Source organism: Theobroma umbraticum, unplaced genomic scaffold, assembly GCF_002168275.2.
Source record: "Theobroma umbraticum cultivar Fairchild unplaced genomic scaffold, ASM216827v3 scaffold_130.0, whole genome shotgun sequence".
Taxonomy (NCBI): domain Eukaryota; kingdom Viridiplantae; phylum Streptophyta; class Magnoliopsida; order Malvales; family Malvaceae; genus Theobroma; species Theobroma umbraticum.
The window spans coordinates 5,152,561-5,168,767 of record NW_018397264.1 but is presented as its reverse complement, the minus strand read 5'-3'; the positions used below and the strand labels follow the sequence as shown (position 1 = coordinate 5,168,767).

Sequence of the window (16,207 nt, the reverse complement as noted above, 5' to 3'; positions counted from 1 at the left end):
GAAATCCTTCCTTGTTTAGCATAAGAAAAAATAATAATAAAATGCGGAAATTGGGGTTTGTTTATGATAAAAGCTTAAATTAATATATCATCAATGAAACAAGGTACAAACATTGGAGGGTAGGTGTTCTATGCATGTATTTATCACCTAGAGGCACTAAAAACAGAGGAGATTAATGCAACTAGGCCTATATTATTGCTAATTTTTGGGTTTAAGGTTTGGGTTTGAGACTTAATATCTTGTTTTGGAACAAGATGAATTAGAAAAGGACACGAAAACGGGGGAAAAAGAAAACACATTGAAGAAAATATCAATATCAAAGCCAATGAGGGTTGGGTTGATTAAAAGCCCATTGACGTATTCCATTCACAAACTGAGGAACAGCATTTATTATAACTTTTTATTATAGAATCAACAAAAATTAATGTGCATTTGGCATTTTGTTTGACTTAACTTTTTAGGGAAAAAAAATACACGGTTTTTATTATTATGTCCATGTGAATTTTATGTACAAGTAGAGAAATCATAATGACATATAACATTTCTCAAAGTTAATGAATAAATACCTTAAACTTATAATTTTTCTTTTTAATGAGTAAATTACATTACAAAATAATATAATATACTATTTTTGATGAAATTTTTCTCTTGAAAAAAAAATACTATTTCCGAATATACTATTTTTGATGAAATTAATTGTAGACCATTTTGTCGAATAAAAATAAATCGGTAATAATATTCTGTTAAAATAAAAAATCTCGTAACTATAATGATAAATTAACTGAAGAAAATTATATGTCAAAATAAAAAATCTTCTCAATTGTATTTTAAATTAATTCTTTGTAAACAAGAATCAAAGGCTCATATGCTAGCTACGAGTCGAGTAGTCAAGTGTGAATGGAATTAAAGCTGAAAACGCAAGTGACATCAAATATAAACCACTGCAGACTGATCCACAAACTTTAGTCTTAAAATTAAATGGGATTATAAAGGAATATATGGATGATTGAATCCTTCAAACTACTCTTTAATTAGAAGGTTGAGGCATTCTCGAAAGGATAGCGAAGTCAAATATTTAAAACCATACCCTTAATGCCTACAACGGCTGGCTGTTGATACCTAAAGATGTAGTGTTTAGGGACCAAGTGTCCTTCTAGACTTGGTCCCAAAGCACTACCACATTGATAACAGTGCATTAGCTGTCTGCTCGGGTTTCCGAAACATATACAGTACCAACAATGAAAGCTAAAGCTAATAAATAAGGGAACCAGCTAGCAGTAAACCAGTATTATCAATTAATCAGTCCTACAAAAATTGAAATTCCAACATGAATGATTAAATCGATGCATTAATATTTTTTGTGGCATTGCATGGTGCACGTGAATGATTTTGCTGTTGGTCTTGTTCCAAGAGAATCATGCTTGAGTTAATTTGTAATGTTTCAAATAATGTGCATGACATATATATAAATGCTTATTACTTTGGTGTTACAAAATTTCATATTGGATAGCTAAGTTCAGGGTCTTGAATTTATATACATGGATGTTGTAAATTTCAAAAGATTACCTTTTAAGGGTGAAGATAATGACTTTGTAATAAGTGGTGTCATAGTAAATTCAGACTTAATTCTTGTTTCACATCAAGCACCCCAATGGATGGAGGGCAAGATGATTTCGAAAGAATGTTACGATATCACATCAAGCACTGTAGTAGGTGAAGTAAGCAAGATGATTTAACTCGTAAAAATAACAACGTGGATTTGAATGATAAAGAAAGTTAGAAGTCTTGATATGTGAGTACTATACACCTTAATAAATTAATTTTTTGAAGAAAGCGTAAATGATCTCGTGACCCTAGTTAGCATGTGTACTTCAAATTTAATGCAATTAGCCCAAACTGTTGGAATGTTCTAATGATGTTGGATAAGGTGGCAAAATCGGGTATTATCAAATTTTTTTAATTAATTTTAGATTATGATTTAATTTGAATTTCTTATACACTAACGTTGTCTTTTAATTTGGGTGAGCTAAGTCGTTTACCAACAAATGATATAATGCAAATACTATATTATTCATTTGACGTGTCAGCCCCCACCCTCTTTTATCTCCCATGCATTCACACCATATAGGAGTGGCAAAGCTGAAATTCGTTCCCTATAAGAAGGCCAAAACAAGTAGAGCCGTATACAGATATACACTACTATAAAAAATACAAAATTTGAGGGAAAAAGTGGGCTGATTTTCCCGGTTGGAAAATTCAATGCCACGGCGGTTTAACAATTAAAAGTTCGTTGGGGTAGTTGCATCCTCCCATCGCTCTCCCTCGGCCCTTTAAATTGCTCCAACATCCTCCCACAATTTGCAACTCGGTAACTCTTTTCCCACTCTTTCCTTCATTTTCTTAGCATATTCGAAACCTAAAGAACGACCAATTTTTCTCGAGTTTCTTAGCACCAAATCTTTTGTTTCTTGATTTTCAGCAACTTGTTTGATCTGGGTTTTTGTTCAAGCTCCATATTGGGTTTGTTTTTTAGCAAAACGGATGGCAGCAGAGAGTAGGCAAAGCTCGAATGCCGAGCCTGTAAGGGTCCAGGCGGCTTCATCAGAAGAAAGAAGATCAAACAATCTCCCAAACTTTCTTCTTTCAGTAAGGCTAAAATATGTGAAGCTTGGTTACCATTATTTAATCTCCAACGCCATGTATTTAATGCTAGTGCCTCTCCTAGGCATTGCTGCTGCTCATCTTTCCACACTTACTTACCTTGACTTTGTTCAACTATGGGACCAACTCAAGTTCAATCTCGTCTCAGTAACCCTATGTTCAGGTCTTTTAGTTTTCTTGGCCACACTTTACTTCATGAGCCGCCCCAGGAAAATCTACTTAGTGGATTTTGCCTGTTACAAGCCTGAAGCTGATCGTACTTGCACCAGGGAGATCTTCATGGAGAGATCTGGTCTCACTGGAAGCTTCACTGAAGAGAACTTAGCCTTTCAAAAGAAAATCCTTGAGAGGTCTGGTTTGGGGCAGAAGACCTACTTGCCAGAGGCTGTGTTGCGTGTCCCACCAAACCCCTGTATGGCGGAGGCTAGGAAGGAGGCTGAGGCCGTGATGTTTGGAGCCATTGATGAGCTCATGGCGAAAACGGGTGTGAAGGCTAAGGATATAGGGATCCTTGTGGTGAATTGCAGTTTGTTCAACCCTACACCATCTCTTTCTGCCATGGTTGTGAACAGATACAAGCTTAGAGGGAACATTTTGAGCTACAATCTTGGCGGAATGGGCTGCAGTGCTGGGCTTATTTCTATAGACCTTGCTAAACAGCTACTACAGGTAAGTTTCTTTTTAAATTTTCAACCCTTCAAACCTTATGTTTTTCCATTTTTTTTCTTTTACAGGTTTAAACCACATGTCCTTTTTTTTTTTTTTTATTTCAGCTGTTAGCTTGCTATTATATGAGGTACATTATGTGAAAAAGGCTCCTGCACTTTTGGTTATCAATGAACCAATTAATCTCATCTTGGATGGTTCAATGTAGACGAATTGTACCATTTGTTAAAGAAAATCTTACATATGACTCCAGCCAGAGCCCATGTGCTCGAGCTGGTACTTTGTGTATATTAGGTGAGCCACATTAAAGGATGGCTGCAGGTGATTTTATTAGGCCAACTGACTCAATGAAAAGACAGGTACTGTTATAATCAATTAAATTGGAAAAGGTGCTACTCAATTCCAGCTGTAGCTCAGAGGGTCCGGACACCCAATAGGGTAATCTTAGCTAGTTTCCACCATTATCATTATATTAGAACATATGCAACTCGCCCAGAAAATGAAGTTAGAAGTAAGAATAATCAATGCATATCTCAAGGTAGCTAGCGTAAAATGAAAAATTCTTCTGCATATTTTACCCTTAGAAATGAGTTTCCTTTTTCACTTCCAAAATAATTTTTAATTATAGAAAGATTAATAAGAAGATGTGCTCTTTGCTGCAATGACTGAAATATTTTTGTTCCAACAGGTGCACCCCAACTCTTATGCCTTAGTGGTAAGCATGGAGAACATTACTCTCAACTGGTATTTCGGCAACGACCGATCCATGCTCGTCTCAAACTGCCTCTTCCGTATGGGCGGCGCTGCAATCCTTCTCACCAACCGGTCCTCGGATCGCCGCCGTTCCAAGTATCAACTTATTCACACCGTACGTACCCATAAAGGGGCTGACGATAAATGCTACAACTGTGTCTTCCAACGCGAGGATGACACCAAAAGAATTGGTGTTTCGCTCTCGAAAGACCTCATGGCTGTCGCTGGAGAAGCCCTTAAAACCAATATCACAACGCTCGGGCCATTAGTTCTTCCCATGTCCGAGCAACTCCTGTTTTTTGTCACTTTAGTTGCCAGGAAAGTCTTCAAAATGAAGATCAAACCCTACATTCCGGATTTCAAGTTGGCTTTCGAGCATTTCTGTATTCATGCTGGAGGGAGGGCTGTGCTAGATGAGCTCGAGAAAAACCTTGATCTCACGGATTGGCACATGGAGCCATCAAGGATGACCCTTTACAGGTTTGGAAACACTTCAAGCAGTTCCTTGTGGTACGAACTAGCTTACTCTGAGGCCAAAGGGAGAATCAGAAAAGGTGATAGAACATGGCAGATTGCTTTCGGGTCAGGATTCAAGTGCAACAGTGCGGTTTGGAAGGCCTTGAAGTCCATCAATCCAGCCAAGGAGAAGAGTCCTTGGATTGATGAGATCGATGAGTACCCTGTTCATGTGCCGAGGGTTGCAACAGTCTCTTCTTCCTAAGACCATAATTTTCCATTAAGGAGAGAGAGAACATTAATTAGTAAAATTAGCACTATGATTTATTTTATACATGCTTAATGGTGTGTTAATCTGAATGTTAATTCCAAGTTAAAGAAAACACACCCCATTCCATTACTTTCTTTTTTTCTCCCTTTCATTTTTCTTGGTGTTGAAAAACAATTGATTGGTGAATGTAATTTTTACACAAATGAAATGTTGCTTATTTCTCAATCAAACTTATTGCCTATATCCTGTCAATTGTTGTTGGAATTACTATAAAACTTGAGGCTCCACTTTTCTACAAACAACCAATCAATTGATTGGTGAATAATATCTTTTGATGATATCAACGTCAAGTCAATCCAGCTATGGTAATGAACAAAGGAATTGATTGCTAAAACAAGTTGAAGGTCAATGGGTGCAAATGCAAGGAATCCATGGTTGTTAATCTAACAATTTGGGTTCAAGAAATATTGCACCCAAGCAGGCATGTTCCGATTGGGACTTAAATCCATCAAACTGTTTGGCCTTGATTGAACCAACAATCAAAATATGGGTATACCAAAACCTGACTTTCAACTTCATACTTTCTTTTCCTCTTCCTTTAATTTTTCTTCTTCTTAGTCTTAATTTATTGGATTCTTTTATAAGAATGATTTTGATGCGATCTTGAGAATCACAAAACCTTTACGTACATCATCAACAACCTTAATTTTATGTATTATTATCACGTTTTAATCAAGGAAAATCACATTCATTACTTCTTCCCAACCACTTCAATTAATAAGACCAAGGAGGCTTCAATGACAATTTTCAATTAATCTATTTTTTAAAGGTTAACGTTATAAAGCAACCATAATTTAATTAAAATTTTAGTATGTTTAGAAAATACTATTACATCACGAAGTATATTGTTAAAAAGTTAATAAAACCCCAAATTTTCTTAATTAAAAAAAAACTCTAAACTAAGCAAGCACACAAGAATTATATCCCCTTTTTGTGTTGGTAAACCTTGAAAGTTGATAGGCATGATAAGCACTAGTAAAAGAATACTAGAGAAAGGTTCCCAAGAAGATAACGAATTCCTAACTTAAATTTTGGAGGTCTCGAGTTCAAATTTTTGAAATAGAAACAGACTTTTCAAGATAAAAGAAAATATCTCCTATCAAGACACATTATTTTTATGATTATTGTAAGTTCTACTTAGTGGTAATTATATAGATGTAATTTTGTTAAAAAAAGAATTCACAACTTAAATGTACTCTAGGGTTTGTTAATTTTGTTTAAGAAGGTTGCGATCTGAAGAAAGAAAAGGTCATTAGGCCACTAACATTGAAGAAGGCAAGTTTATCAAGCCCAAACTCCAGTCCGCTGTATCAGGGAATAGGCCGGGCAACCAGTTGGATATCTGTTATAAATTGGGCCCATTTGGGAATAATATGCCCGAATTAATCTTCAAAGGCTAATTCTAGAAAGCAACTATATATATATATATAAAAGGACACCATTTTTAATAATAACATCAGTTAATTTCCTTTTATATGTTTTAAAAGTATTAAACAGTTCAAGATCATTTTATGGGTAATAATGCCTTGAAGGCCTAATAAGTACAGTAAGGATGCTATTTATCAAATATTAATATATTATTTAAGAGCCTCAAGGTAACCTAAAAAAAAAAGAAATTCAAAATCTATAAGAGATGGGAAGGAAGTTTGCTCTGAATATTGTATATATATATATATATATATATATATATATATATATATATATATATTTCTTTTAATAATTTCATATTTGAATCTCGAGAAGTAAGAGACAAAAGTTTTAGAGTTTGAAGCCCAATGAATTTTCATCTAGCTAGAAGAAAGTTAATTTTAAACTTTTTCCTTTTGTTTTTAAATCATTAAAAGATTACTTAAATAATATTACATTATTTTTTTCTTAAATTGAAAGAGTGTTAGTGTCTCAAATTCATATTTTTAATTTAAAAGATATATTCATTAAATGAAAAAAATCTTTATTTATAAGTTCGAGTTAATTTCTTAATTAAAAAAATGTGTTGGTTTTTATAGGTTTTATGTCCTCTACCTGCACGTCTTTATTACCTTATTTAATTTATTGACGAAACAAAAGAATTAATTCCTTTGAAAATTTTCCATCCATACTGAAAAAAGAGAAAGAAACTCCATTAAGATTGGTAAATTGCTTGGTTCTTTTTTGAAGGTTAGGATAAGATGCTTAACAGGTTCATGTTTCATTCAATTAGAGTGAGAAGATTTTACAAATCTTTTTAACCGAGAAAACAACAGTTTCCGTATCATAATTATTAATTAGAATTAGACTCACTTATTTTAATAACAAATATTTTCTCTGAACATTCACTTTTTAAATAGACAAAATCTTAAAAATATAAAAAGGCATTTGGTATAGGTAATTGGAAGACATTTTTTACAATTTAAATGATTGTAATCACTTAATAACGTTTTGGTTGGTAAATGGAAAATGTAATGTATTTATAATTGTAATCACATTACAATGAGAGAAGAAAATGTTTTTTTTTTTTTTCATGGAGAGAGTAACTTTTACTTTGTAAAGAGAAAGTTACATATATTTTTTTTCTAAATTGTCCATCTCACTTGACCCTCTTAGCCTCCCAATCCTTCTTTTCTCTTTCTTGCCTTCTTCACTTCTTTCCCGCCTTTTTCTCCTTATTCTCATTGTCCGCATAAAGGGTAGCTTGTTACTAGCACATTTAGATCAAATTTCACCACCAAACTTGAAAATTGGAAAGATTGAGAGTTTGGGTTTTAAGAAACTTTAATTCAAATTTTCAAAAAATTTGGAAGTGTTTTGAAAAAAATTTATACTTTTGATGTCAAAAATTGAGAAAGAAATATTTAAATGGTTTAAAATGGAGAAAATTTACTAAGGAATTGAGAGGATTAGGAAAAGATGTTTGGTGTTACGATTATGAGAGAAAGAAAGTGTCAAGAACTTTTAAAATTGAATATGTATCGATAGATGAAAACATTTATTGATAGATTACGTTTAAACTTTTGATAGTGGCTATTTATCTATCGATATATTATACTATCTATCGATAGAATTTTCTATCTATTAATAGATTTGCCTTTAAATAATGCTTTTTATTTTTAATTTTTATAAGTTTAAGGGAAAATAAATATTTAGTAATTTTACATATTTTAATATTTAAATAATTAATATAAAATTATTATATTATTTTTTAATGTTATTATTTATTATTTGAATTGCTTAAAATTGAAAATCAAATTTTGTATTAAAAATTATAAATTTATTCAACTTATATGTTTTTTTATACATAAAGTTAATTTTGTCAATTTACGTTACATTCTCAGTAAAATGTTTGTAAACTAAACACTACAATGTAATCCTCTCAGCAATCACATTCCCTGCAATCATCACTCTTCATTATTATATTAAATGCTACAAAGATATATACGCAACAATCACATTCTTAACAATCATATTCCCTACAATCATCACTTTCTGTTATTGTACCAAACGTTACAAAGTTATATTTTCAACAATCACATTCCTAACAATATACCAAATGCAACTTAAGATATACATTCAATTTAAAACCAATAAATAATACTTAAAAAGTAAATGAACTAATACTCAATAAAACAACACATAATTTGTTGATCTATAAAAACCATCAAACATATATTTTTAATGTTATTAAAACAACACGGATCCCATATCAATAAAAAATAAAATAAATATTAAGTTTATAGATAAAAACTTACTTCCATCAATCAATCATGTATTAAGTTAAGGTAGTTGGCCCGTATCAATCCTTCTATTTACATAAGTAATACAACCTTGATCCAGCATCAGTCATGTCTCCAACATTTTTGAACAACCTTGGCCTTGTGAATTTAATCAGCATTTATCACAAGCACGCCTTTAATAGCCATTTATTACGAGCACGCCTTTCTATCTACATAAGTATCTTAATCCGCTATCAGTCATGTCTCCAGTATTTTTTGCATAGATCCGATATTAATCATGTCTCTATTTTTTTTTTGCATACACAAGTAATATTACCTTGATCCGGTATCAATCGTGTCTCCGATATTTTTTTGCCTTTTCCACCTACATAAGTAAACTATTTTTTTATTAGAATAGGAAACAACCTTGGCCTTGTCAATTTAATCACCATTTATCACAAAGCACGTCTTTCTACCTACATAAGTCATTCTACCTTCATCCGGTATCAATCATTCTTCAATATTTTCTTTCTGTCCACATAAATAATACTATTTTTTTAATTAGAGTCGTTGATAGTAAAATTAGATAATTAGAATTTTTTTAAGAGATGATGATTTTCAATTGAAAAAATGAAATAAGAAATAATTAACATTGAAAAATGAATTCACAAATTAAGACATTTGACGTATTAAAATAAAATGTCTAAAAATAATAATGATGTGAATTCACCCCAAGTCACTAATATCTTTTGCACCTTTTCATCCAATAACGCTTATATAGTTTTTTTTTTCTTTTTGGTCTTGACTCATACAATTTTATGTGTTTCTTTTACCTTAAAAATTAAAAAAAATCTATACAATTTTTTATCTTTTTAAAATCTTTAATGAAATCATTAGTTTTACAAGGAATCCTCTTATTCTTCTATGAATCCAACAATTATTGTTAAAATGTTTTCAGTATCTTTTTAAAATTATTTTTTTAAAAAGAATTTCTGTTCATAATTACAAAATAATAATATGTTTTCGGTGTAACTCGAGATAAAATGCTAATATAGGTAAAATGGTACTCGTCAAAGCTTTTCTTTTTTTTTTTTAATTAAGACACTGGACAAGTGTTGATAGATGGGATATGGAACAAATCACAAGATCCAGAAAAGATTACATTTGGCTTTAAGCCAGTCTGAAGCTACCCTAGATATAGTTTGTCGAATTTCTTACCTTGAATTGACTATATTCTAAGGGCTCATTGTCTGCAGACTGACAGCTTGAACCTTGAAATGAAGGTCGATCTAAATAATGATAAGCAAATCTGTTAAGTGTGATCTCTCTGTTGCTAGTTGTTTTTTCTTTCAAAGAGTTCTTTACCAAAACTACTACTTCATATGGTAGTGAAGTAGCCACTAAACTTTGATCAGACAATATAATCCCAATCACAGCGTAGTTAGCGTATGAGATCCAAAAGGCCCCTATCTGACTGCACAGCGAAACAGGCTACTGGCATGCACATCTATGATCGATCCAGCCCCACTCCCACTCACTTAAAATCAAAAGACTAAAACAGAACACAGCCGTGACTCAATCCAGCACAGCCACACCCCAATAATATCCCCGTACAGCATTTACACAAGTAAACAAAAACACAACCAGCAACGGACCCCATACTCATTAAACACCCCAGCATATATCATGGATCTTAGGAACCAGCTCCCTGGCAAGCTGATCTGAAAGAACATTAGCTTTGCGATCTGTACGTTGGATTTACCACCTACTGATCTGAGATGCAATAAATTCTATCTGCCCGTTATTCACACTTGAAAGTTATACAAAAGAGTTATTTATTTATCAAAAATAAAAAAGTAAATAAAGTTAGGGTTTTGTTGGTGGTTGTTAGTTGACATCTTTACTTAAGGTTTGATTTAATAAATTGTTTTCATATGAGTATGTATTTAAAGCAGAAGCAAATGTATTAAATAATAATTATATATATATATATATATATTTCAAATATCACCTTAACAAATGTCATTAGCTAAATAGATACTGATAAGTATTTTTTGCTGGGAGGGCAATTGGATCTGTGCTGTTGAAGTATATATATTTCTCTACCATCATAATAACTTTCTATTGAGTTTTATTTTGTGTTCAATAACGTTATTGATGGGTTGGATGGGTTGGATGATTTCTTACAGGATGCCGACTTTTGCACATTTTAGATGTTTGGTATACCTGTGGTCCTGTTGGAATTTAAGTGTATGAGGTGTAATTTCTTTACAGTGCTGCTAATTAATCTGTACCGATAGCAATTTTAATGTGCCTTTCTTTAATAAATTGATTTTTTATCGATATTTCCCATAAATGTAATTCATTGTCTCGTATCAAAAAAAAAAGTGAAATCTATAATATATACACCTTAGTGAGTTCAAGTGAGGATATTTAGCATGTATATTGAGTTTTTTCAGGTTTTTTTTTTTGTTTTTGCTTTCTTTTGGATTTAAAATTTGCTTTATTTAATTCCTCAATCATATTTTTTTTTCAAAAAAGAAAAAACTTTGAAATCTATTTTTCAGATCTCTTTCTTCTATCCAATGTATTAAGCCGAACTTAGTTAGGCTTTCTAGCTAGTTAGCTGGTCTTAATTTCCATGTAGGGTAGTAACCTCGTGGAAGTTCATATGGAACTTGTATATCTTCAACAGTACAAATTACCGAAGTTGAAATTATCATTGTTTAATGTTCAACTAACAAAATCTTGTTAATAAAAGATAAAATCATTAACATTAATAAATATAACTTAATATTATTTAGATCTTGTCTCCAGGTTTTATCGGTTATGTTACAATTGACAATAAACCTAGATTAATGATCCACTAACCATAAAATATTTTTTTTCTCTAAACTTAATTATCCTTAATTGTTTTTCATTTTGAATACTTTCCTCAGTTAAAAGTTCATTAAAAATGTGCCTAAACATTGCCTTCTTATGCTAGGGTGGTCTAACAGTTAATGATAATTGTTCTGGTTGTTGAGTGCTTATTGATTAGCAACCGGTAGATGTCAAACTCTTGTTCGTTCTTTCCCTGGCTCCCCCTCCCAAGCCCCCTATAAATTTCCTACACCCATCTCTTTATAGGAGCAAGAGGAGGAAGTTCCATATTCCTTCAACTTTGCAAAACCTTACGAAGCCTCCATTACTATTAGCCTCCAACTTTCTGCAGTCATGATGAACGAAAAGAAAAAAACCCTAGATCAGAATGAACAAAACTTAGTTCAAGCCACCTTCTCTCTCTCAGTTAGACTCAAATATGTGAAGCTTGGTTACCATTACTTGGTCTCCAATGCTTTGTACCTCATGCTTATACCCCTTTTGTGCATTATCTTAACTCATCTTTCAACAATTACAGTTGAAGATTTCATTCAGCTGAGTGAAAACCTTAGGTTGAATTATGTAACAGTATGGTTGTTGTCAATTTCTATGGTTTTCCTAGCTACCTTTTACTTCATGTGCCGCCCAAGAAACGTGTACTTAGTGAATTTCGCATGTTACAAGCCTGAAACAGCTCAAATGGTGAGTAAAGAACTTTTCATGCAGTTATCTGCAAAAAATGAATGCTTCACCGAAGAAAGTTTAACCTTTCAAAAGAAAATCTTGGAAAGATCAGGGTTCGGTCAAACGACATATGCTCCAAAAGCCTTGATGCAAGTCCCACCTAACCAAACTATGGCAGAGGCAAGGAAGGAAACAGAGACCGTTATGTTCGGAGCAATCGATGAGCTCTTGGCAAAAACTGGGGTGAAGCCGAGAGATATAGGAATTCTCGTGGTGAACAGCAGTTTGCTCAATCCAACACCCTCCCTCTCAGCCGCCATTGTGAATCACTACAAGCTTAGAGGGAATATTTTGAGCTACAATCTTGGTGGCATGGGTTGCAGTGCTGGCCTCATCTCTATAGACCTTGCCAATCAGCTTTTACAGGTTTCTAAAATTGAATTTCCCCTTCAGACGTAGGGAGATTAAGTGGTATTAAATTATAGATATAAAGAGATCATTTCCTATTTCATAAATTGTCATTCACAGCGTTTAAAAACCTAATATATCTGAGTTATTGCTCAAAATACTAAAAAAATGAAAAATCCAGATAAACTTTAGTCTCTTTTATTTATTGCTATAACTATTAAGTAATAGTCATAATTTATCTTATCTTGTTTAACATTCTTTTTGTATCGTAAATAGGGTCTTTTTTACATATTTTTAGTTGTCTCAAATTAATTAATATTTTATTTAAAAAGTTATGAAAAAAAAATCATTCTTTATTTTCTTATCCCTGCATTTATTTTTCAAGTCAAAGGTAATTTATTAAAAAAATTATAATTACTGAATGTCAAAATTCTATTTAAAATTTTTGAACTTTGTACAAAATCAAATTAGACATTGTACATGAGACGAAAGGAGTACTTGAAATGTATTTTTTATGCCGACCAAGGCTCATGGAAGCCAATGCTATATATTATATGGTGCATTAATTTGAATGTAATATTACTTTTATTTATAGAAATAACTGTTGATAGATGCTTTTTATGTCTTTTTAAACTTTAATGCATTAATAAAGCTCAAACAGTAAACATATGTAATTCTTGGATATTTGTTAATTAGTAAATTAGATACTAACTTTTTTTTTAAAGATTTCATTCATCTTCTGAGAATTTTAATAAATCAGATCCATATTGGTTCTCAACACTATTCCAATTCCCAAACTTATTTTCATATCATCTCATGTACTATAGGTGCATCGCAACTCATATGCTTTAGTGGTGAGTACAGAAAACATCACATACAATTGGTATTTTGGCAATAATCGATCGATGCTTGTGACAAACTGCCTATTTCGGGTGGGTGGAGCCGCAATTCTTCTATCAAACAGATCATCTGATCAACGTCTTTCGAAGTATGAACTGATCCACACCCTTCGTACTCACAAAGGTGCGGATGATAAGAGTTACAATTGTGTATTGCAGCGAGAAGATGAAGTAAACAAAGTGGGTGTTTCACTGTCAAAAGACCTCATGGCCGTAGCTGGGGAAGCCCTCAAAGCAAATATCACAACACTAGGGCCATTGGTTCTTCCCCTGTCAGAGCAACTCCTGTTTTTTGCAACTTTGGTGGCAAGAAAAGTTTTGAAAATGAAGATAAACCCATACATTCCAGATTTTAAGCTGGCATTTGAGCACTTCTGCATTCATGCAGGGGGGAGAGGGGTTCTTGATGAATTAGAGAAAAGCTTGGGCCTCACTCAATGGCATATGGAGCCTTCCAGGATGACTCTCTACAGGTTTGGCAATACTTCAAGCAGTTCTTTGTGGTATGAACTGGCTTACTCGGAGGCCAAAGGAAGAATAAAGAAGCGTAACAGGGTCTGGCAAATTGGGTTCGGATCAGGATTTAAATGCAACAGTGTTGTTTGGCGTGCAGTAAGAACAGTGAATCCAACCGTGGAGAAGAATCCTTGGATGGATGAAATCAACAAATTTCCTGTGCAAGTCCCTCAAGTGGCAACCATCGTTTATTAAATCTCAGGAATTCAATGTTTCTAGCTACCTGTTATCTATCACATGCCTGCCTGAATTTAATCAAAAGGCAAAAGTAGTTATAGGCTTATGGCTATTAATTGGATTCTCATGTAAGGTGCGAATTTAAAGAATTAAATTTGGTTATGTACCACAATCGATATATATATATATATATATATATATATATAAAGAAAATTATGAAAAATTATCCTTCTCATAAGTTTAATTTAAAAATATCTTTCATTATAATTTTAATTAATTTTTTATATGACTTGACAATAATGCCTTTTAAATAATTTCAAACAAATTAAAATGATTTCAGTTTTCTCTATCTCGCCATCCAAACAAAAATTTCAAAATTAAATCTCAATTCCTCTCTCTGGCAAAATACAATCTAACTCGTCATCTCAAATAATAGAGATGACATCAACGTATGTATTTTAAGTTCTTGAATTTATTAGTTTATTAATAAAACTCTAAAGCTGAAGGGTTAAAATTGATTATCCATATCTATAAATTAAAACACTGTATGACTTTAGCAACTTAAATCTAGCTGTGAATAGGCAAATCAATTAGTTATTAGGCATTACATTACTAATTTTTAAGTATTGTGTAATTGATTTATAAGTATTGATAAATTAATTTTTAAGCATTGCGTGACTGATTTTAGGCATTACGAAATTATGTTTTAGGTATTGTGTGACTAATTTTTAGATAATGCGTAAGTCACATAATGCCTAAAAACTAGTCACGCAATATCTTACTAACCAGTCACGCAGTGCCTATCAACTAGTCATGCAAAGTCATATCAACCATTCACACAAAGTTATATCAACCAGTCACGTAATACCTAAAAATCAGTCACATAATATTTCAACATTAGTAATATAGTATATAAAAACTAGTTACGCAATGCCTAAAGACTGCCAATACTGAATTCTATTTAACAAAATCAATAATTTCAAATAATACACCATGTTCCATTCAACAACATAATCAACTAATTTATCTACTTGGCGAAGAATGATCAAAATGCTTTAAGGTTTTTCTTCATGTATCAAAAATCACCAAAATATTTAAAAATACTCAAAACGCTCAATTATTTTTTTTGCGTGTATCAAAAACCACTTTAAAATGCTTAAAAGTTTTTCTTTCTAGCAAGAAATACTCTAGAGATGAATGGTCTGGAGAAGAAGCCTCAAAGGATATAAGTCGATTTGAGGTGCAAACCTCAACATATGAGTTAGTGTCATTAAGGTTAATTTTATTTAAAATTAATTTCTCTTGGTCAAAAATAGTTAAAGTTATAGAGAACTATTTTCAGAAACATCTTATGTATGAGGGGTATTTTTAAAAAGAACCATTATATATATATATATATATATGTATATGTATATGTATCCTTTCAATGCCTTATTAAAGAGATTGATGTACATAGATTTCTCTATCATCATAATTATTTTTTATTGAGTTTTATCTTGTATTCAAAAACATTATTGTTGTGTTGGATGGGTTTTTTTTTTAATTGAGAAAAGGGAAATTTGAGCCCTATTCACTAGACAAGAAATATCATACACCAATCAATAAACCAAATACTAAGATATTATTGTTGTATTAGATGGGTTAAATCTTTTCCCATTTAAGATTTCTTTTGGGTTGCCTACTTTTACACATTTGGATGTTTTGTATACCTAAAGTCCTATTAGGACTTAAGTGTATGAGGTGTAGTTTGTAACATCCCGTACTCTTATATAGAAGCCAACACGACCTTATCGATAAGATAATTGTCAATTAAAGCTAAATTAAGTGCGAAAGAGTGGAGACAGGTGGAAAGAATATTTTTAAATAAAATATTTCACGCATGAGAAAATAATAATAAAATAATAATATTTTATCGATGATGAGTTAGCAAAGTTAAAAAGGCGATTTAAAAGTGAACTGAGGCCAAGTAAGATATTTTGGGACCCGAAGAGACAATTAGAGAATTTTAAAATAAAATAATATTAAAATAATCTAATGTCGAAATGAGTCACATCTTGCTAGAGATAGGTTAAGTCTAAGTGGAGGAGACCAATAATAGAATTTTT

General features: G+C 32.1%; 2 protein-coding genes across 3 annotated transcripts; both read left to right on the top strand.

The window, feature by feature from the left end:
- The first annotated feature begins 2,200 nt into the window (after positions 1 to 2,200).
- On the top strand, positions 2,201 to 5,072 carry LOC110421470 (3-ketoacyl-CoA synthase 11-like). Of its 2 annotated transcripts, XM_021435070.2 has the most exons (3): positions 2,201 to 2,368; positions 2,480 to 3,330; positions 4,016 to 5,072. In XM_021435070.2, exons 2-3 carry the CDS (start codon positions 2,542 to 2,544, stop codon positions 4,799 to 4,801), a joined length of 1,575 nt encoding a protein of 524 aa, XP_021290745.1. In that variant the 5' UTR covers positions 2,201 to 2,368; positions 2,480 to 2,541; the 3' UTR covers positions 4,802 to 5,072. The 2 variants fall into 2 exon arrangements, with proteins under 2 accessions (XP_021290745.1, XP_021290744.1); XM_021435069.2 differs by having other exon boundaries at positions 2,202 to 3,330.
- A 6,624-nt stretch (positions 5,073 to 11,696) lies between these two features.
- Positions 11,697 to 14,354, top strand: LOC110421814 (3-ketoacyl-CoA synthase 11-like). Its single transcript, XM_021435492.1, has 2 exons — positions 11,697 to 12,528; positions 13,338 to 14,354. Exons 1-2 carry the CDS (start codon positions 11,773 to 11,775, stop codon positions 14,118 to 14,120), a joined length of 1,539 nt encoding a protein of 512 aa, XP_021291167.1. The 5' UTR covers positions 11,697 to 11,772; the 3' UTR covers positions 14,121 to 14,354.
- Positions 14,355 to 16,207: the final 1,853 nt, after the last annotated feature.

Excerpts from the sequence above, each read along its gene's own strand:
- LOC110421470 (XM_021435070.2), top strand. The coding sequence starts at position 2,542 with ATGGCAGCAGAGAGTAGGCAAAGCTCGAATGCCGAGCCTGTAAGGGTC. Across the intron at positions 3,331-4,015 it reads TTGCTAAACAGCTACTACAG|GTGCACCCCAACTCTTATGC; the intron begins GTAAGTTTCTTT and ends TTGTTCCAACAG.
- LOC110421814 (XM_021435492.1), top strand. The coding sequence starts at position 11,773 with ATGATGAACGAAAAGAAAAAAACCCTAGATCAGAATGAACAAAACTTA. Across the intron at positions 12,529-13,337 it reads TTGCCAATCAGCTTTTACAG|GTGCATCGCAACTCATATGC; the intron begins GTTTCTAAAATT and ends CATGTACTATAG.